At 37.3% G+C, this 22,474-nt stretch overlaps 1 protein-coding gene across 4 annotated transcripts in view; it reads left to right on the plus strand.

Moving 5' to 3' along the window:
- The first annotated feature begins 480 nt into the window (after positions 1-480).
- Positions 481-22,474, plus strand: part of PLEKHH2 (pleckstrin homology, MyTH4 and FERM domain containing H2) — a 61,693-nt gene continuing 39,699 nt past the window's right edge. For 2 of the 4 annotated variants that reach the window (XM_081944703.1, XM_081944701.1), the window contains exons 1-4: positions 481-635; positions 1,534-1,661; positions 4,855-4,984; positions 17,042-17,104. In XM_081944703.1, the coding sequence (XP_081800829.1) occupies positions 4,862-4,984; positions 17,042-17,104 (186 nt within the window). In that variant the 5' untranslated portion in view covers positions 481-635; positions 1,534-1,661; positions 4,855-4,861. Of the gene's footprint in view, positions 636-1,533; positions 1,662-4,854; positions 4,985-17,041; positions 17,105-22,474 lie in introns of those variants that run through there. The other 2 variants (XM_081944702.1, XM_081944704.1) reach the window with 2 other exon arrangements.

Below are 22,474 nucleotides of genomic sequence, written 5' to 3' on the forward strand. Positions count from 1 at the left end.
CTATCTGCATGTTATTCTTGTTTAATTGTATACCGCCCTGGCAGCTTACTAAACAATCTATGATTGGCACTTCCCTCGTTCCCATGCTTGAGCTGAGATTTCTGAAAACTTGAAAGCTTTTGCTCTTTCAGAGCCAACGGACCTTAGGTTGAATTTGACACCTCCACATCTATGGAAGTTGAGAGCAATGGGCTTTTTAAGCAGGCTGATTTTGGAGAGTGCTGTGCTTTTCTGCCAGGGGCATCCAATTCTGCCTCTACGATTTCAACATACGGGGAGGCCCGATGGTATTCTTGCCCCACAACTTGATTTCACTCGCTTCTCCGGGCGAGGGATGCAAAGCCGCCCCACCTCCATACCCCGAGCCTGCAAACCTAACGCCACCCCCACTGCGGAGAGGCCGGAGTGGACCGCAAGTCCCGCCTAAGCGGCTGTTTGAATGGCCAGGGGAACTGCCGCTCAGCCCAGGCCCCTCGCCGCCTGTCCCGCCGAGCGAGGGGATGGTGCCGCCGAAGCCTTTAGCGCAGAGCGGGCTGCCCGGGAGAGGCGCAGAGATCTTGGGGAGTGGAGTGGAGCGCGGCGGGCCCGTCAGTGGAGTCATTGAAGAGCCGGAAACTTCATGAGGACGTCCGCAGGTGTGCCTTAAGTCCGAGGGGGTTGGGGGGGGGGAGTGTGCGGGACGGATAATGACCCTCGTTTTTTCCTCTTCGGGGAGAGACACTCTGAGACGGCGTGACGAGGAGCCATAAGAGCAGGGAAAGCAGGAGCCGTCTTTCCCCTAGTCCTGCCTCTTCTTTTCCCTTTTCCTTCTTTGGCTCAGCAAAAAAAAAAAAAAAAGGAGGGGGGTATTAGTTGAGGAAGGATGGGAAGCAGTTGTAATCCCAGAGATGTCCAAAGTTGTTAACACTGGTAGTCACACCGTGCTTTTGAGTCACTCACAAAGTGACTTCTGCCCCAGGGCTTCCACTAAATAAGAGTATATATGAGTGTTTTTTTCCCTACATTTCTTCTTTGTATCAAATCTTGTTAACAGATCTCTGAGAAGGGGGTCTTTCTTTCTTTCCTTCTTTCTTTCTTTCTTTCTTTCTTTCTTTCTTTCTTTCTTTCTTTCTTTCTTTCTTTCTTTCTTTCTTTCTTTCTTTTTTACACATTACAGGCAGGGCTTACTTATATGCCAAGTTATATATATTTGGTATGGTTATAAATTCCGCAAGGTGTCTGTAACTGAATAAAAGGGAAATCAACATCTTAAATTTGATGCCATGAGATGTTGGGCTCAGAGCTAAATTCCGAGAAATCACATTTTTTACATTGCAGGAATCAAAAACATGAGGACTAGCTATCCTGAGGAAAAGGCACTCTGTGTATGTTCAGTGTTATAATTCCTCACCACCGTGCGAGAACTAAATTCTTCTGAGGCCGAGTTTGGCTTTAGACCCAGTGTTAGAAAAAAATACTATTCTGGAGTTTTATACTTTTTGAATTGCAAGTGGTTTTTTCTCTCTCTCTCATCTGTCATTATCCTACAAATAGGAGAAGAGTCAAGGGAAATGTGGCTTACATGGGAATATCTGCTTACCAGGAATGGACAGAAGCTAAAAAATAATATCAACAATAACAACCAACTGAATTGCATGAATTGAATTGAACTGGATTGAATGGTAATGCTAAATCAGGAAAGCTTTCTGATATCAGACTATTTTAACAACAGTATCAACAATATTACATTCTTTCTCCTTGCCACACATTGTCCTACAGAAATATAACAAGTATAGAATAGCCAGGAGTAGAATTTACTGAGAATCTAGGAGCTCCATTCAGAACTGATACACGAAATAAATCCCTGGGTTAAGAATTCATAGTTCTCAAGGTGTGCCTTTTATATCTGGCTATGAATAACTGGGAGTATTTTTTTTCTTTTTTCTCTTTTTTTTAAAAAGCCCTTTGCCCTTGAGGCCTACCCACTCTTGCTCCATATCCTGAAAACCACTTTGAAATTCTTTTGCTCTTCATTCTGGCCAGGCTCCCAGAATGCTAAATTGTTTTTGAGCTGGAAATACGGTCAGTAATCTTTTCCCTTGTGATAAGTGGAAAAGCCTTGGACTGCAAATTTTTTTAAAGAAGCTCACTATAGGAAATGAACAGCATGTTCCAGAAGGATCATTTTCTGAAATAGGCCTTTTTAATGAGCATACAGTAGTGGAATGAGAAGGTTTCAATACACATTTATAAAGTAACATATCTTGCCAGTATCTTGATGGATAAAAATATTGCAATAAAAATAGTAATGCATTACAGTATATATTCTGATGATGAAGGAAACATAGCAATCCTAATACCATAGGCCCTAAAAGTGACTGCAACGTTGTTTAAATGTGCCCAAGTACAAATAAATAATAATACATAATTACACAAATAATGGAATTAGATAATAGCCACCTATCAGTAATTGTATTGCAGCTTGTCAGCCTTCTCATGAGACAATGGTTGGGTTTATGAAGGGTATAGTGATAAACCATTACATCATTTGTTTGCTCTTGCCTTAGTATGATATATGAAACTGTCAATTCTGGATAATAAAGAATGGCTTATATTTACAACATTCATTAATGCAATGTATTAACCAGGTAGTTTTTTAAAAAAATAATTAATTAATGTATTTATTTATCAAATTTAGAAACTAACAATCTCTCAGAACAACTCTGGGAGAACTAATTTTATTCAACACACTACAACATAATGTGATATTATTTGCGGTATAATACAACAGCCAACATTTTTTACACTAGAAATGTTTCTATGGAATACTGTATTTACTGATTTATTACAAGTACGGTATATCTTGTGCTTCATCCAACAGTTAAAAGTAGCTTAAATCGTTCTTTCCTTTACCTCTATATTATCCCGATATTAAACCTATAAACCAGATTAATGTGGGAGGTAATGGCTGGGTTTATAGGGTGCTAAGCCATAATGTGTAGGACATTTTGATTTGTTTGTTTGGTATGGCTTTGGCTTACCATATAATGCAAACCTTGCTTTAGATCTGAATTTCCCAAGTTCAAGTAAATTATTCCGACCTGCAGATTCTCTCCTGTGATGCACCTTTCAACATTTTCCTCCATTGGTAACTCTGCCTAGGGTTGCCTCACCTTCTATAGTACTGGTTGAAAATGCACAATTCTGTGCTTAGATTTATTAATACCCCATAGGGTATTAAATTTCACAAGTGTGATAAAATTCTTTTTTTTACAAGTAAATAAAGTTTATTTCCATTTGATAGGTAGCAGATTAACTGCTTTTATTTAAAGAGATTAATTCCCATACTTTAACATCATGATACAGGATCTAATGTTTCACTGTTGAATATATTAACTGATATAAGGCACTTATGAAATAGTTTAAAATATCAGTGAAATCATCAGTGTCTTTTCAGATAAAGTTTATGCTTTATACTGAAATGAATAAAAACGTGTTCTTTTTAAATTGCAAGAAACACCCACAAAGTTCAGGGAGGTTAGGTTTTTCCCAAAATACTTTCCCAACACATAAAGTAAACAAGCATAAAAAAGGAAGAACTTTGTTTCTTTTCTCTATAGTCAATTATTTCCCTCTTTTACAATATTTGTTACAAAAAAAAATCACTTCTTTAAAATGATGTGTTAGCTGCAAGTTTAGTTGTTATTTTTAAAAACTGGAAAGGAAGATTTTAATTCTAAGCAAAGATACAAATTTAATTCAAAATAAATTAAATAGGCCTCAATGGGATTGTACTATTACTTTATACTTTAAAATGAAAGAAATAAAAAAGCACAGGAGGGAAAATGTGTGTAGGTTCATAATGCTGAATCAGAACACAAGCAAGCCAAAGTGATGAACTCATTTATTTTTCCCTTGAGGAATCAAATAAGAGACGGGAAGTCATTGACTCATAAATAAGATCATTCATTCCACAAATGTAAACAGCATTTATTGTGCCAGCAAATATTTCTGTAGTCCTTTGCCGTCTGAAAAAATGTAAAGTAAATAATTTTCTGAAATTAAAACTAAAAAAAACCCTTTACAATAATGGAAATCAGAATATTATATGAGCAATACAATAGTTGTGATCTACACAGAAACTGAAAGTCATTGGTAATTTTGTTATTTAACAATTGACATTTTTATATTTATTTTACATTCTAAAAATAATTAAAAAATAATTAAAAGGAAAACAAAAATTGTGAAGAGAGAATTGATCATTTTTAAGTTGTATCAGCAAAATTAGTTTAGATTTTATTTTTAATCATCATGCACTATAACATTTCAGAGATTTTGCTATATTATTTGTGGTCAATTATTTGATTTAATATACAGTTTAAATATCTTAACATTAAAATTTATTATTTATAAAATATTAAAATATAAAATTATATATCATATACAGTATTAAAATGGCTTATAGGTTTTAGCTTCTATGCTTTGTTTTAAATTATATAAAATGTGTTTTAATATTGTGTGATTTGCCAGATAAAATAGAAATGCATTTTTAAAAAAATAATTAGTTGAACCAAAAACAATGTTTTATGACATAATTCTATACCTATATTTCTAGTTAAATGAGTTCATGTTAACTTGACATTTTACAATAAGAATTGAGATTAATTTTTTCTTGATATCATGAATGTACAATTTGACAAACATTGCACTCATCATAACTTTGTAATATGCATAAAGACATAATCTTATGCTAAGCATTGAAGTAATCAAAACATATTTATTTGACAATTAAAATACTTTTAATTTGTACAATACATGTAAATGTATGTATATTAACAGTTAAAATCTTATTGAATATCTCCCTTTTTTTCAAAGCCTAAATATGGCAGACTTCCTAGAGCCAGAAAGGATAATAAACTGGAAAGAAAGATGCATGGTTATGGAATCTCAACTAATGAAGTTTCACCTTCAAGCCAGCAAAATTAGAGAACTGCTTGCAGAGAAGGTAAGTGTTAGAAAGTCCAATGTAATTTATTGTATAGTTCAGCAATATAGATTGCTTATTAGCTATCTATTGACTAATTTCATTTGCTTAAATAGATACCTTTTGATTAATTAGCTTAATCTGGCAATAGTGATCACTAGACATGTATGTATGCTTTTATCCATCATAGGAAAATATACATGTGTCTAAAAATGCTTCTCTGGATCTATTTTCAAAGTTATGAATTGCCACAACCACTCAGAAGGTGCTCAGCCAAGGTCTTCTCGAAATACCTAACTATGCTCAGAAAACTAATATTGTGATAGTTCATCCCTGCTTAGTTACGTTTTGCCCAACCAACCCCACATAAGTGCTGTTTCCCGTTAAGATGAAAGTCAGCAACCATGCAACACTCAAAATCTGGGGAAATAACATTTTCCAGCAATATTTATATGCCACGATACATTTGTACATGCAGTACATGTAAGGCTGGATAAAAGAATCCAAGGTCATCCTCAATATAAAAATATGACCTTTCCTTATTTCAAAATGATCATTGTTGGAAGGCAAACAGATTGCCTTCTTCACTAAAGAATAGTATTTGAACATGCTCCCCTGCGCCCTTTTGAATAGCCAAATATTAATTGAGATAGGTTTTATAGAAGTTACATATGTTGTTTATTAAATCAAGGAGTCTGGACATAAGGGTGGTGAGTCAGTGATCTTGAAAGCAAAGAAATTGATGATTCATTGACCTTTTGTACTACCTGCAGTATTTCCTTTCTGTGGAATCTGGATATTATGGAGATGGAATATATGCAAATGATAAATCTGACTCATCAGTTACATATATAGCAGAAACAGGGAACATCAGTGTATGTAAATACTTTTTTTTTAAGAAGATGCATATAAAAATGCAGAGCATATTCTGGCACAACTGGTTATGCCTGCATTTTCAGCTAGAATTGGATTGGATTAGTACATATATATCTAACTGGTTGCCCTAAGAGGGTATGCTTAAAGTATACGTTATATGTTTGCAAATAATCACTATATTTACTTTAAAGCAACTTTTTATAGAGAAAAGGGCATGAATTTGCAATAACTCTCTTGAGAAAAATGCCTGAAAAATATGTTTTGCTGTAAGATTAGGTTCTAATATGAAATGAGAAAAGGTTATTCTTGTGAATAAACATATACATTAAGGAAAAAAAGGAATGAAAGCTGCAGGTCAAGCATTGAATGATTAGGTGCGAAAGGAGAAAAAGTAGATATACCACATCTTTATTCTATATACAGAACTTTGCTGAATTAACATTGAATGTTATTCAATGTTGGTGATAGCATAGCATCCATTACTTCAGACAGCATCCTTGTTTAGGGAGCAGGATATATATGTTAACAGAGCTCTATCCTCCAATGAAAGCAATACAGAGACTACCAGAGTATCTGCGAGATTTTTTTCACATGAGGTAATGCCATCAATTGAATTAGTTGTAGGGGTGGTAGTGCTACAAAATTGAGATATGTGGACAGCATCAATTTGTACTAAATGTGATTCTTTTGAAACAATAAACAGTTTCAAATAGTTTACTTATTCATGAACAGCGGTGGTTCTTCATTAGGATTTGTTCAATATATCCTGTTCCATAGAAACAGTTTTATGTAGTCATTTGAACTATAGTGGCGGCCTATTACTGTTCCCGTCTGATGGGATTTTTGGGGAGAATTACTGCTGTAACCAGGGGCCATAGAAAACCAGCAAAAGATTACAAAGAAAGTAAAGCTTCCATATAAATTCAAAAATAATCTAAATATTTATTACAAGACTAAAGAAAACTCATGATCTACCTACATATAGATTACATTTATTTATTTATTTTAAAAAAGATAAGCCATACATGAGAAAATAAGCCTTTTCTTGGCTACTCATTAAAATGAATAAGCTGATTAAGGCTGTAAAAATGCATCTAAGTGAATCAAATCTAAATCAGACACAGGCTTTAGAATATGATTTTTTCTTAATTCAGGACAAGCAGACATTAAAACATTAATTAGAGTTTCCTCAAAATAAGTATCCACATTAAAACAAAATCCTTATGATTTCTCTCTGCTGCCTTTTTTGTCATTTTTATCAATAATTTGCTATCTAATTTTTGCACAACTTTGTTTTCGTTGAAAGAAAGGTAATATTCTCCATTTATTCATTTACTTCATATATTTATGTTTGTGCTATCTAGGTTAATCTTATTAAGCAGTTTAATACATACGTTTTCCTAAATTGTCAGAAATGGATCATGAACATCTGATAAACTGGAGAGGTATAAAAACTAAGTGAATGCCTTATGTCACAAGCACACTTTTCTTCTCTCTTTTTCCACTTGGCAAGTTATGTATTTTGCTTCATAGTTTTGATATATGAGGTGTTTAATAGTACATCAATGTGGCCCTGAGAATGTGGGAGCAGGGAACAGGAAGAGACAAAGAAATATAAAGTAATAGTAGGTCGTGGCAACTGGCTCTTTTTTTTTTCATCTTGTCATATCAGAGCATACTTTAAAAAATTAAATGCAAAGGAAAATATTTTTTAAATATCTAAGCAGAAGTTGTGACTTTTTAAATGGGAGAATTCAGGGTAGAATTTAGGAAATGGTTTTAGTATAATTTGTTCAGATTGTTCAAGGAGTTCAAATCACTTCATTTTATTAATGTTGAGTTTCATTCAACGTGTTACAGATAAAAAGAAAATATTCTGCTTAAGGAAATGTCTGAAGACATTTGGCACTTAATAGAAATATACATCACTTGTGTATTTTAATACTAAATATTTTACAGTTCATCAACCACATACAATAATAAAATGGCAGAACCATCTTTCATGTTGTTGTATTGCTGACATAAGTAAATAATAATTTGGGTTTAGCTAGCCTAGGTGTTTTGAATTTTCAGCTTTCATCAACCAAGAGATTGGGGGATTTGGCTCCAAAATATCAGAGGCATCAGGTTGCTTACCAGGGCTAAGCATTAGAACAAGTAACATGCAAGATTCTTTAGTGTTCAAATGTAACAAAGCAACCCATGAGGGAACGTTCAAGAAGTTGAATACAAACAACAAACAATTTATAATAAGAATTTTCTTTAGCAGTTTTATCTACTTTTGCTATATCATGCAAAATTAATAAATTCTAACATGAAGAAAAGTATAGTTTATATAAGGAATCAGAGATAGTATTTATTTGTCAACCAAAGTTGAATAAGATTTGACTTCCAGGGGAGGAATGAAAAATTGAAGATGTCTCCACAAAAGCAGATCTGATGACTGAGGCAAAGATCATGAACTGGAGAGGAAACCAATTCTCCAGAACTTCTCCAGATAAGGAGAGGATGGGAAACTTCAGGGCAGCAGTATTCTGCGATCTGAGCACAAGGAAATGAAGGAATCAGGGGTGGGCTGCTACGGGTTCGCCCGGGTTCGGGAGAACCTGTGGCTAATGTTAGGGCCAGTTTGGAAAAACTCCATATCCCACCCCTGGCTGGCCCCACCCACCCCGCCCTTCGCCTCACAGAAGTCTCCATGCAGCCAGTTTTGGGCCGTGCAGATGCTCGGGGCGGGGGGAAAACAGGCCTCCTGGAAGGCTGGAAAGGGGCCCATTTCTGGCCTCCAGAGGACCTTTGAAGCCCAGGCGAGGCAGTGTTTACCCTTCCAGAGGCTCGAAGAAAGCCTCCGGACCCTGGGAATACGAAAATGCCCACCCCCGCCATGGTGCAGGAGGCCGACTAGGTCACACCCACCATGGCGATGCCCACCAGCAACTGGGCAGAGAACCCATTGCTGAAATTTTTGAAGCCCATCCCTGGAAGGAATTAACCATTCCTTATAACCACAATAGAGCCTTTCAAAGGACAGTAGGTTTGCAAACCTCACTTTCAGAAATTAACTATTAACTATTTTAAAGTTAGCAAAGGCCTTCAAAAGGACAAGTTTGAAAAGTCACCAGGGGAGTTTAGCTTCAGCTGTGAACAAAAGAAAAAGTAGTTACAAACTTAAAAAGTTACAGAAATTGTAAATTCAAGTATGGCAAAAAGCTAAATAAGATTTAGATCTAAGGAAATTACAAATGGATTAAGGATCCAGTTAAACTTGGAGTATTAACATTTATTCTAAGATTTTTTGAAGTAATTATACATAAATTGCTTCTCATGGAGAACAGACTTAGTTTTCTATCTTGGCTTTTAACAAATATAAGCAACTTTATGATTTTAGAAACATGAGGGAACTAGATTCTAAGTAGAAGGAAAAAAAATACAAGGCCAACTTGGGGGAGGGGCTGTTAGCTGGGGTTTACAAAATAACACAAAATGTTCTAACATTGGAAATATTAAATTATATCTTTGGAGAATGAAGCAAGAAATATTGTAGCTACAATATCAACTATAATGCCTGAGTCTGTCAATGAGAGAATGACAGATGTTGTGCAAATTTTGTCTGACAAGAGAAAGTACCAAAAGTAGAAGTACAAATGACAGACCAAGAGAATGAGTTGGAAAATGACTTTTATTGGATATACAAAAGAAACTGGCTGAAATGTTAAAAATTTAAAGGGAAATGCAAATGGAAAACCAAGAGAATGACCTGGAAAAAAATCACATTGGAGCTACAAAAGGTTTGTTGAGCCCTTGAAAAATTCTGAGCAATTGGATAAGGAAAAATTAAAAAGAAATCAAATACTATGATAGTATTTGAATGACCTAAACTAAAAATCTGTTAGAAGTATATTAAGAAGAAATATAAAATTGCTTCATTTGATCAAGGTTAAAATAAGACACTTATTTTCAAAGTTCTGGCAGCTTTTTACAGAATTTTTGCTGACACCAGAATTGAAAAGTTATTGTTTTATGGATTTTCTTATAATAATGGATGGGATATGAATTGAAGAGATATCTCTTTGTAACCTTACAGCCAGTAAATTTGCCAGTTTAATTGTTATACTTCTTGTAATGAAGATTGGAAGTCATGTCTATTTTATAAAATATTCTTTATCTCTTTTTATTTTTTCCTGCACTTTTTATTCTTTCTTAAAAAAAATGGTTTGTGTTAGTTATTTACAATTTTTATCAAAATCCTTAATAAAAAGTTATATACAAAGTTGAATAGGATTAACACCTTTCCTGCGCGAGCTGCACTGGCTGCCTGTGGTTTTTCGGGTGCGTTTCAAGGTGTTGATTACCATCTTTAAAGCGCTCCATGGCACAGGGCCTAGTTACCTGCGGGATCGCATTCTACCACATACATCCCTGCGACCAGTTCGCTCACACAGGGAGGGACTCCTCCAGGTGCCGTCCACCAAGCAATGCCAACGGGCGGCGCCTAGGGGTAGAGCCTTCTCTGTGATGGGCCCAACCCTCTGGAATGACCTCCCCCCCCCCGATATTAGAACTACTACCGACTTCCGCTCCTTCCGACAAAAACTTAAGACTCACCTGTTCCGACTAGCCGGCCTGGCCCACTTATAGTTCTACTCTTACCTCCTGGCGGATATTTTATTTGGGATAGTTTTTAAGGTTAATGTTCTTAACTTTTTAAATTTTTATAAATTCTTAATCTAACTTAACTAAAATGTACAGGGAATTTCTACTACCTCCTCCAGTTCTATGTTTAATTTATTTACTGTATACTTATAACATGTATATTTACTGTTTAACTATTTTAATATGACTGTACACCGCCCCGAGTCTCTTTTGAGAGAGGGGCGGTCTAGAAATCCAATAAAGTTAAGTTAAGTTAAGTTTTAGATGTTCCCCAAAGAGGATTAATAGTAGAATATATGTATAGGAAGAGAATAATCTCTAGCAATGCTTTTAGTTTTAAATCGGAAAGGTGTAATTGTATAGTCTCTGACACCTACCCAATATGCAGGTAGCTCTCACTTAGTGACTTTCCTGTTCCCTGTAGTTACAATGGAGATGAAAAAGTAAATCTACAACCAATCCTTGCATTTATGTATGTAAAGCAAAGGAAAGTTGAAGTAAGATTTAAAAAGCACAGTCACAATTTCACTTAGCAATCACTTTGCTTAATTACCAAGTTGCCAGTCAAAATTATAGCCACTAAATGAACCTACCCATATATTACTGGCCATACCCTAATAGCTGGGTTATTATAAACCTAAAGAAGAAGCCATAATTTCTGTTAGTATATTGGAATGGAATGAATTTTGTAAAGCTAAAGATTATATGATTCTTTTGTTTTGCATTGTATAATGCTTGTATGAATTAAGATAAATTAGAAAGCAGAAAGGAATGGCCTTTAGAAATAATTCTTTTAATAACAGTATTCAGGGATGAAAATAGCTTGCATATGTGACTTTCATGGACTTTGTTTTTAAACTGCCAGTGATATTAATGTGTATCAGCTGGGTTGGATATGTTAAGTTTATTTCTCAGTTGATTTTTGTATAATTTTGCTTAATTGTTTTAGAATAACATTTACTTTGATGACTTACGAGCTAAATAACAAATATGGATGCAATCAAAAAGACAGCATCTCAGCATTCCTTCTCCCTCAAACTTACTCTCCATATTTTCCTGTAGTTTATTTTAGTTAGCATCAGATTATCTTTTTTCATTGAGAACAATTTGGCATTGAAGGAGAACAATATCACTTATTCACCATATGAAAACTGGAAAAGTGATGGGTTAAAATGATATTTCTGTCTTTTAAAGGAGAAGACTCAAAATGGCAGAAGAAAGGCATCTATTGTAAGGCAGGGGTTGGAAGACAAGTGAGAGAATGGACATGTTTATACTATATTGCTAACTATAGGAAAGAACTTAGGTCTAAATTTAGAGAAAAATGTTTGCTTAATAATTAGCGGGTGTGCTGGAATAGTTGAACTTTGGCATATTTTCCTCTGCTTTTTGGAAATCTGTTTTGCGTGTTTAATACTGTACATGCATTGTCCATAAACATAAATAGCTGAACCCACTTATATTCTGCTACTTTAGCTGCTAACGATCAAGTCTGTGCACAACACGTACGTCACATCCTGCCTGTCTCTAAATAAAATTTTATTTCATAAGTCTTTAAACCAATTTAAGACCACATTATAAAAATATGCTATTGGACATTTCTACAAATTTTAGTCAAGCTTAAGTCCTCTGCAAGATTTGTAAATTACTGCCCACTTGACTGCCCTTGATTTGTATGGATTTCCATCAATCAGTTAGGCAGGGAAGTTTATCAGTTCAATTCTTTGGGGTCATAAATGATTGATAATAGTCATATGCTTGGTATTTTCTATTGTAATTTTTATATTGTGATTAGGGACATTATTGCAAAGCTTGGGAAAACAAATTGGCAAGAAGTGTTATAGATTAGGAGTGTCCAACTGGCAGCTTACGGGCCAGATGCGTAACTCGCACCCCAGGTCAGCGAAGGTGAAAATGTTGTGATACATCACGTGACGGCAATGTGATGCGGCAAGTTTGACACCTGTGTTATACAGCATAATAGAGAAATATAAAAAAATATTTCCTTGCCCAAGAACATTTTGGCTGATTTTATAATATTCTACTGCTTTCCAGTCAAGGAAAAATATACAAAATAAAGCTGTGCAGTGCTTCAGATTGATTACAAAAAGGTGTTTTGGAGCATATGGAAGCATGAATATAGCTCCTGTCTGGAACTCTTTAAAGCAGCTTTGTCTTTTCCCAGGATTCCATAGCAGGTGCAGAGAGCAAAACATGTAATCCTTGGACAAGATGCAGACACCTTGCAGACAGATGCTACATTTGCAATCCCACATGCTCTGAAGCACATTTTCCAAATATTTCTGAATCATAGCATAGCCCTATATAAAAATACCTCTAATACCTCATTGGCGCAATTCACATATAATACTGATAATTGATTTAGTGCAGTGGGCAATAAAGAGGATAACCTCTCAGTGTTTGATTTGTTTTCACGGAACCCCAGTAGATTATTATATTATAACTATTGTAACAGGCGTGGCATAGTGTGAAATAGAAATAGAAAAGATCCTCAAGTTACAAATGTAATGGAGCCTGCCAATTACTTTCATAATCCAAGGATTTGTAGGAAGTGAATCATGTAACTTAAACATGATCACTCCCTACTTTCGTCCATGCATTTGCTAATTAATGCGCAGTTCGTTAAATGTATGAGGTATCTCAGAGTGGGGAAGGCCATGGAGAGCCTAGTGCAGTGATGGTGAACCTTTTTTGGCTCGCGTGCCATAAGCGGGGGGAGCGCAGGAGGGTCGTGTGCGGGCATGCTGCACCCATAATGCAATGCGTGACACCCCCCCCCCAGGGAGCATGCACGCATGACAGGCGCAGCCTCCCATTTTTTGCATGGTTTTTTCGTGCTACCCAAAACTTTCTGATTTTAAGCAGCCTATAGTGGCCCTAAGGCAGCAAATGAAAACATAACCCATCATCAGGAAACCAAAGAACAGTTTATAAGCCTCCAAGCACACTTGGAAATGATCTTTCATCTCTTCTATTTTCTAAAACACAGAGTGTTTACAAAATGAGATATAATGTGCTTCCTTCAGCACACCTATAGGGCAGATTTAAAATAATTTTATATACATGTTGATTAGGAAACAAAAACAGTTGCTTGTGGTTTTCTCTGATATACCTCTTCTAGATGTATATTACAAATGCATCACACCTTTCCTGTTTGCTTTCAGATCAATCTGAGCAATTTTATGTTTCTGTACTGCTGTCAGACAAAAATGACTTCATCACATTTAATGTTGTAGAATTTTATGTGACACATATAGTCTGCCACCTTTGTGAATTGGCCATTTAACTGTTAGCTGATCACAATCTAATTTATTTTCTTGTCTTGTTTTGAAGTGATTTTAGATTGTAAATGTCCATGTTCTCTCCAGTTGAAAAAACATAGACATAAAAGAATGTGGAGAATAATAGGAATAAGAGTTTATCTTGTTTAAAATGGAAGATGATTATGTGGCTGGTTTGGTGAAAAACAAAGCAAGAACATAAATCAAGAGAAGATTAAAGATGAAAATGTAAATTGGGAAATTATTAGAAACAGACTAATAAAAAGAAGCCTGAATCATAACGTGTGGTATTTGCACAGGAGGATGAGGAGAAAAAGATGGTCAAGAAAGACTTAATAAAAACATACAGCTTTCTACATTGGAATTACCATTCAAAATCAGGTATTTCTGATCTAACTGATACATAAATAATTCCATTTAGGGAGGTACATTTTTAATACCTGTCTCTGGTTATTAAAAGCAGTTATTATTTAGCAGTCTACCAGTATATATTTATTGTTTTCCTTTGTTCAAAGTAAAGCCAGAGCACACAAACAGAGAATAATTATATTTATCAGGTGGGTGGGCCAGAACTGGAAATCTTGATACTGTTTATAACTCTGCTTAGGAAGTTAATTACATGACTTAAAGAATAATACTCAGCAATGATTTTATTTGATCCATTAGCTGAAGAGGCATTAAGCATAAAGAACACAAATGGATTTGAGATTGAAATACTTTCATCCACCTGTTGGCATTAAGCTACTTTAATAGAATCAGCAGACTATTTCAAAGTCTCCTTCTCAGAAGCCTTAAGAATTTTTAAGTCTGCCTGTTCGGACCCATTTGTCAGTTCCTATGACAGCGCAACTATCCATAATAAAACCTTTGTCAGAGTTTTTGGGAGGGACACAGTTTGAACACTTTGTACGTATTATTATTTTTACAGCAGTAGGCATACGCAGATCTGAGTGTATTCAAGTATATTTCTAGTGTACACAAAAAGTTTTATGCAGGCTGCCAGAAAGCTGACTTAAGCAAAGCATACTTTGAGCTCCTGCAAAACTACTTAACATATTTACTTGACACAATCACTCTTTAATCCCAGGTTTCTTTGATTAACCAGTTGAGGACTATTATCTGACTATGTAGCTTGTTCAATGTTTTAGCTGGATCCTGCTTTGGGCATTTTTCTTTTCTCCACCTTAAATTCTAAATGTGCAGCTTAACTGCATGACTCATTCTCACAGAAGTGCAGGCACTGGAGTGAATTTTTTTCTATAACAGAATTTGGGATTACATTGAAAACTTGGATGGGAAAACTGAATCATGCAGAGTGTCCATGGGAAATCTAATGTAAGGAGGAGGAACATATGATCTCCAGATTCTCTGAGATTTATTGATTTATTGATTTCCATTTATATTGTATGGCTGCCAAATTCAATGACTGTGGGCAGTTTACAGTGGTTTAAAATACAAGAACATATAACAATAACAATATTACTCTCAGCCTCGGTTGTAGACCAGACCAGAAACTCAGCTGCACAGGAAGGTTAAAAGTGTTTTTATTGAGATTGGCTGTAAAAGAATCTTGCAAGTCTGGTTGTACTGTACCTCCTTCTCTTCCTCCTTATCGTTCAGTTCTTCTCTGAGCTACTTTGAAATGTTATCTCATGGACGCCTAAGCAACATAGCCAGCATAGCTCTGTCAAGGTCATCTTCCTTTACCCTCTACAAATACAAATGTAATCAGCAGCTAAAATAAAAACTAAACAAATGACAAACAAAATCTGCACAGCCGTTGAATGGGCCATGCCAACCTCAGTGACACAACCTTGTTTTAAGGCCCTGAGATAGGCCAGCAGACTCTCCAAATAAATTGTAAGCTATAGCAAATATTTGGAGACTCCAATGTCTGGGTGTTTTGGGATGAACCTAAAATGCTTTCCTTTAAGATTTAGGATACAGTTTCTTAAATTTATTTATTTTTGCAATATTTTTAGGCTACCTGAATTACCTGACTCTAGGAGGTTTACACTTAATCAAACTGCAATTTGATTAAGTATATTTGATTTAATTGTGAAATCACACAATTACAATAATCCCAAAATCTAAAAATGGCTAATGATGTGATTATGATTAGATAACGATAAAAAACTATCGCTAAAGCACTAAACTCTGAGTGCCTATCAAAAGAAAACTCTTTAGTGTCATCCTGAAGATAGGACAGTGTGTGGGTCATCTGGATTTTGGGCCAAGCAAGGTGTTCCAAAGTGATGAGGCCGAAAAGGCTTTCTGTGGCACCTAAGCCTCTTCCATCTCAAAAGGAAGGGATGTAAGGCTTTCCTCTCAGCTTATAGAATATGCTCCAGTTCTATCCAGAGAAGATCGTCCCTTACATAACCAGGAGCCAAGCCATATGAAACTTAACTGATCAGCACCAGGACTGAATTGTACCCATAATCCCTTGATGCATTTCAAGTAATTGTAGATTATTATTGGAAACATAATAGCAAAACTCTATGTATGCCAGTAGTCTTATGCACGCTCCGTGTATACCAGAAATGTGCCATTGACCTCCTGCGACTTCCAGATTCCAAATAAAGAAATTTGTTAAAATCTGAGCTAAGAACAAAACAAATGGAAGCATTTTAGGATGTAAATATTAGGTGCAGTAAGTACCGATGTCCTCAAACGTTATCTCTTTGCACAAATGCTATTAAGAACCTCCATTGTCAACAGCACTATTTTTCCTAAAGCTTTGAGGAACACAAAGGAGTGATCTTTAGCAGAACTGTGACAAAGTTTTCGCAATGTAATTCTGCTGGAATTCTCCCTCTCTCCATCCACTATTAAATTAAACAGACAGTTTTAGTGCCGTATGTTGCTTAGCTCTCTCAGCCTTTTTTGAAAGGAATTCAACTAATTGTCTAATCCACTAAAAAGCTTCCATAAACAGAACAGAAAGGGGGACTTTCCTAAAAATTATGCTTGTTCCCTAACAGGAGCCTTCCCTTAGCAGTGAAAATTAGATGGATTCTACACTCTGAGTGACCTAGTGTGGTCCTTGATGTATACGTTCATCTACCTATAAATGTTGGCAATAAATACTTTATATAATATTGTTTTAAGAATTATTTAGGAAGTGTACTTTAACCCCTTGGACACCTTCAACTCCATACAAAACCTATTCATGATTATTACAGTAATACTTTCACTGAGAACTGTCACAAAAGATTGCATCTCATATTTTTATATCTTTATATAGATGCAGCAACTTGAAAAACAAGTTATTGATGCAGATCATCAAGCAGAAAAGGCTTTTCAGCAGGTATGATTGTAATAAGGAGATACTGTATGTAGTAGCAAAGTTCTGAAGCTGTATGTATAAAGTATAGGGTGCTTTAGATAGATGTAACTTAGAAAGTATCAGAAACTGCTTTTTCAGGAAAGTTTCACAGGCATTTAAAAAAATAATATTAACAATAAACTATTTTGATGTCTCAGGTTCATAATATTTGTATGGCCATACACGTAATCCTTGATGTATAACTGATCACTTAGCAGCAATTCCAAGTTACAATTTATTCCAAAAAGGTACCATATTTTTCGGAGTATAAGATGCACTGGAGTATAAAGACGCACCAAGATTTTGAAGAGACAAATTAAAAAAAAAAAGTTTTTGCACTCTGCAAATCTCCCCAAAAAAGGGCATGAATAGCCTTTAGGAACCTTTTAGAATGCTCCGGGTTGGGTGGGTGGGTGTAAAGACGAGCAAAAAGTTTTCAGTTTTTCGCAAAAACAGGACCGGTTTTTGTCAAAAAAAGGGGGCATGCATAGCCTTTAGGAGGCTTATAAAGTGCTCCTGGGAGCTGGGGGGGGCGCAAACTTGAGCAAAAAATGGCCTGTTTTTTGCCCATTTATGCCCTCCCCAGCCCCCAGGAGCACTCTGAAAGCCTCCTAAACGCTATGCACAGCAATTTTGGTGAAGGGGATAGGGTTTCAGGAGGCAAAAAATGCTATATTCAGTGTATAAGACGCACCCAGATTTTCACCTCTTTTTTTGATGGAAAAAGATGCGTTTTATACTCCAAAAAACACGGTACTTATTATCCTGTTTCAAAATGTCAATGGCTGACCCTATTGGTCATGTGATTACATTTTGGGTGCTTGGCAAACATCCACATTTACAGGAACTATATTGCTGTGATTTACTTTTTTTGTCAGAAACAGGTGTTTACTTTGGTTTCTAGCAAAAAAAACTTACTTTACTTTTCTGTACTTTATTGTCATTTCACATGGTACAACGAAGTTAAATGTTGTCTTCAGTGTACATTATAACTATAAAAATAAAAACACAAACATACATCCTTTACTTTCTATATAATTGAAATTGAATATCCGATATTGCACTATACCATAGAATTCAATATGGTTATTGCCCTGGGATACAAGCTTTTTTTTCAGCCTATTTGTCCTTGTTATTATTATCCTTTACCGCCTGCCAGATGGTAAGAGTTCAAAAAAAGGATGAAATTGATCTTTAAGAATGTTTTGAACTTTCTTAAGGCAGTGGGAGCTATAAAACTATTCCAAGAGGGGAGAAGGACAACCAATTATCTTCTGGGCAATGACGTTGACCCTCTGGAGTGCTGTCCTATCTGCTACTGTGCAATTGGCAAACCATACACAGATGCAGTTAAAATACTCTATGGTGCAGCGCTAGAAGGTCACCAGCAGTTTTTCATTCAGTTGTTGTTTCCCGAGAAGTCTCAGGTAGTATAATCTCTGTTGGGCCTTTTGACCAGTGCTGCAGTGTGAGTGCCCCAGGTCAGGTCCTCTTTTATGATAATACCCAGAAACTTAAAACTAGCCACTTGCTCCACTTGGTCTCCATTGATAAGCAAGGGCTGGATGTCTGATCTATTCCTTCTGTAGTCCACTATAAGCTCCTTGGTCTTATTGCTGTTAAGGACCAAATTATTGTCTCCACACCACGAAAGCAACCATTCCATCTCATCTCAATAGGCAGACTCATCCCCCCTAGATATTAGTCCCACCACTGTTGTATCATCTGCAAATTTAATAATAGTATTACTCAGTGACGTGCGGTGAGGTTTATGGCTGGTGAGGCACTGACACAGTGGTGGGTTTCAAATATTTTTAGACTTGTGGACTTCAACTCCCAGAATTCCACAGCCAGGCATGCTCAGTTCCGATTTAAAATGACAGCATTGTTTTTCTCCTTTGTGAAATAAGTTTCCTTTTTTCATTTTCTTTTTCTTCTCCATTCCCCTCCTTCCTCCCTCTCTCCCTTCCTCCCCCTCTCTCAAACACACACACACAAGTTGGATTAGACTATCTCTCCTACCCCTTCCCTCTCTCACTCACTCTCAAACAAACACACACACACACACACATAAAAGTTCGATTGGATATTTTTTCCAGTGGCCTGAAAGCTGCTCCTCTTACCATCCCCCCCATTCCCCTGCTGCCTTCCCCAAACACCTCCACCATTGCAAATGCAGCCTACTGTCTGGGTGGGAAATGCCTGGAATGCAATAAAGCCCACCCCCTCACCTGCTGGCAGGCTGGGGTGAGAGGAAAGGCAGAGAAGCCGGAGGGGAGCCGATCCGAGCCTTCCAAAAGAAAGAGGCTGGGGGAAAGAGTGTGTGCTACAGCATGGCTCTTTGCCTGGCTTCCATGGATGACTCTGCTTAACTATTAAAAAAAGCCTCTAAAAAATCACCCTCTACTATGAGGCAGGAGAACTGCTGCCTCAACTACATCAGGAATTTTTAGGCTTTTAACCCTTGCTTAACTCTGCTCGAGTGATCATAAAATGCCTAAAGTCAGACTAGATGAGGCATGCAGTTCTCCTGCCTCATAGTAGAGGGCGCTTTTTAGAGGCTTTTTTTTAACAGTTAAGCAGAGTCATCCACGGTGAGGCAGCAACTAGCTCAGCTTTTTCCTTTTACATTTTTTTTTCTTTTCATGATGAGAGCGGTGAGGCTGTGCCTCACCTGACTGCACCTCACTGGTATTATTAGCGTGTGTGGAAATGCAGTCATGCACATAAAGAGTATAGAGTAAGGGGCTCAACACTGCAACCCTGGGGTGCACCAGTGTTAAGAATAAGGGCTGCAGAAATATGATTACCTAATCTGACTCTCTGAAAGTGGCCAGACAGGAAATCCATAATCCAAAAGCAGATTGAATAAGAAAGCACATTACAGACAGTGGTTTCATTTAATGACCATTGTTGTAAAAGAAAAAATGTAGTAAAATCAGATTGGTCACATGATGACCCACTTAACAACCGCCATGAATTACATCTATAAATTTAGGCTCAATTATGATCGTAATTACCGTATTTATCGGCGTATAACACGCACAGGCGTATAACACGCACCTTCATTTTAAGAGGGAAATTTCAGGAAAAAAATTTAAATTTCAAATAAAGAACTTTGAAGCAAAGTAAGGGTAGCTCAGAACTTTTTTTTATTAATATTATTACCACTTATAAGGTAAATAATGTAAAAGGACAGTAAAAGCAACTATGAACACTGCTGCTTTCACTGCTACTATCTTCCACCCTCCCTTCCTCCTTCCCTTCCTTCCTGCCTCCCTTCCAGTTCCCTACTTCCTCTTTCCTCCTGCCTGCCTGCCTTCTTTCCCTCCTGCTTATCTATGCTTCCTTCCTTCCTTGCACCTCCCTCCCTTCTGCCTGCCTGCCTTCTTTCCTCTTTCCCTATCCTCTTATCCTTCCTTTCTCCCTCCCTCCTTCCCTGCCTCCCTTCCAGTTCCATCCTTCCCTCCTTCCTTTTTTTATTAACTTTTAGTCGGGAGTCCGGGGAGAGGAGAGACGGCTCATCCATTCTCTCCTCCTCTCACCCACACCCCCGCTGTCTAAAGCGCTTCCTTTCGCCCGCCCGAGCTGTTCCGCAGGCGAAAGAAAGCGTTTTAGTCGGGTGTCGGGGAGAGGAGAGACAGCTCATCCATTCTCTCCTCCTCTCGCCCACACCCCGCTGAATAGCGCTCCGCGATCCTTTTCTGTGCGCCTGGCATTTAGATAGATAGCCGGATGTTTTAAACGCCAGGCGCACAGAAAAGCAGCTGCTTTTGGGGCGAAGCGCTCCGCAATCCTTTTCTGTGCGCCTGGCGTTTAAAACATCCGGCTATCTATCTAAACGCCAGGCGCACAGAAAAGGATCGCGGAGCGCTTCGCCCCAACAGCAGCTGCTTTTCTGTGCGCCTGGCATTTAAAACATCCGGCTATCTATCTAAACGTCAGGCGCACAGAAAAGGATCGTGGAGCGCTTCGCCCCAACAGCAGCTGCTTTTCTGTGCGCCTGGCGTTTAAAACATCCGGCTATCTATCTAAACGGCTGCTGTTGGGGCGAAGCGCTCCGCGATCCTTTTCTGTGTGCCTGGCGTTTAGATAGATAGCCGGATGTTTTAAACGCCAGGCGCACAGAAAAGCAGCTGCTTTTGGGGCGTAGCGCTCCGCAATCCTTTTCTGTGTGCCTGGCGTATATCGCCTGGCGTATATCGGCGTATAACACGCATACATAATTTGCCCCCTATTTTTCGGGGGGGAAAGTGCATGTTATACGCCGATAAATACGGTACCTTTGGTTGATAACTCTACATGGACGTGTACCATATCTTCTTACATAAGGTTTAACACAACTATAAAATATTTGATTTTGCCTGATTTGTTATAGAAAAAACACAGGTTTTTCTCAGATTGGCTATAAACTTCTAATAATAGTTATTTCTGATTGGTCATTCTTAATTTATTGTCTGCTTTTGTTAATTATTGATTTAATTTTGAGAATAGCCTTAAGGTGCCAAATAGATGTAAGAACACCTTTGCTTTCATCAATGGGTGAATGATTAATGCAATTTCATAATTCTCCAAGATGGCAACAATAAAAGATTGCTGAACATTTAAAAAAAAATCAGTACAGCATTCATTCAAATCATATTTTCCAATGTGGTATTGTTAGTCGCGAAGTCGTGTCCAACCCTATCGCAACCCCATGGACAACATTCCTCCATGCCTTCCTGTCCTCTACTATCCCTCGGAGTCCATTTACACTCACACCAACTGCTTCAGTGACTCCATCCAGCCACCTCATTCTCTGCCGTCCCATTCTTCTTTCGCTATGTTTTAAATTGTAGTAGAATTTATTACAGATTAAGGTTGCGTCTTGTGCTGTTTGTGCACAACTCAGGTAGTCTTTGAATTATGATAGCAATTGGTTCCAGAATTACCATCGCTAAGCAATGTGGTTATAAAACATGAAATCACATGACCACATAGCTTAGTGACAGCAATCCTTGCAGTCCAGTCATGAAAGGCTCTAATCTTCATGACCCGTTCAGCACCAGGAGCGCATAGGCGGCACTTCTGAGCAAGCACAGAGCGTCTGTGATGACATCTGGGTGGGTGGGCGGAGCCTCCCGCTGCCGCCGCCACTACCGGTTTGCCCAAACCGGCAGAATACCACCTCTGCTGCAGTACCTATAATTTAACAAAGGTCATTAAACGAGCTCCTTTTCACAACGTCTTGGAATGTCTTAACAATCAAAACCATTAGGGAAGCCAACAGGAGACCCAGGCAGCTCACAAGCACACTGTCAGACAGATAAGTGGATACTTCTAGGTAGAAGAGAAAGCCAAGAGATGCACCGC

The sequence above is a fragment of the Natrix helvetica genome (genome assembly GCF_964273705.1).
Source record: "Natrix helvetica genome assembly, chromosome: 2".
In the NCBI taxonomy this organism is placed as follows: Eukaryota; Metazoa; Chordata; class Lepidosauria; order Squamata; family Natricidae; genus Natrix; species Natrix helvetica.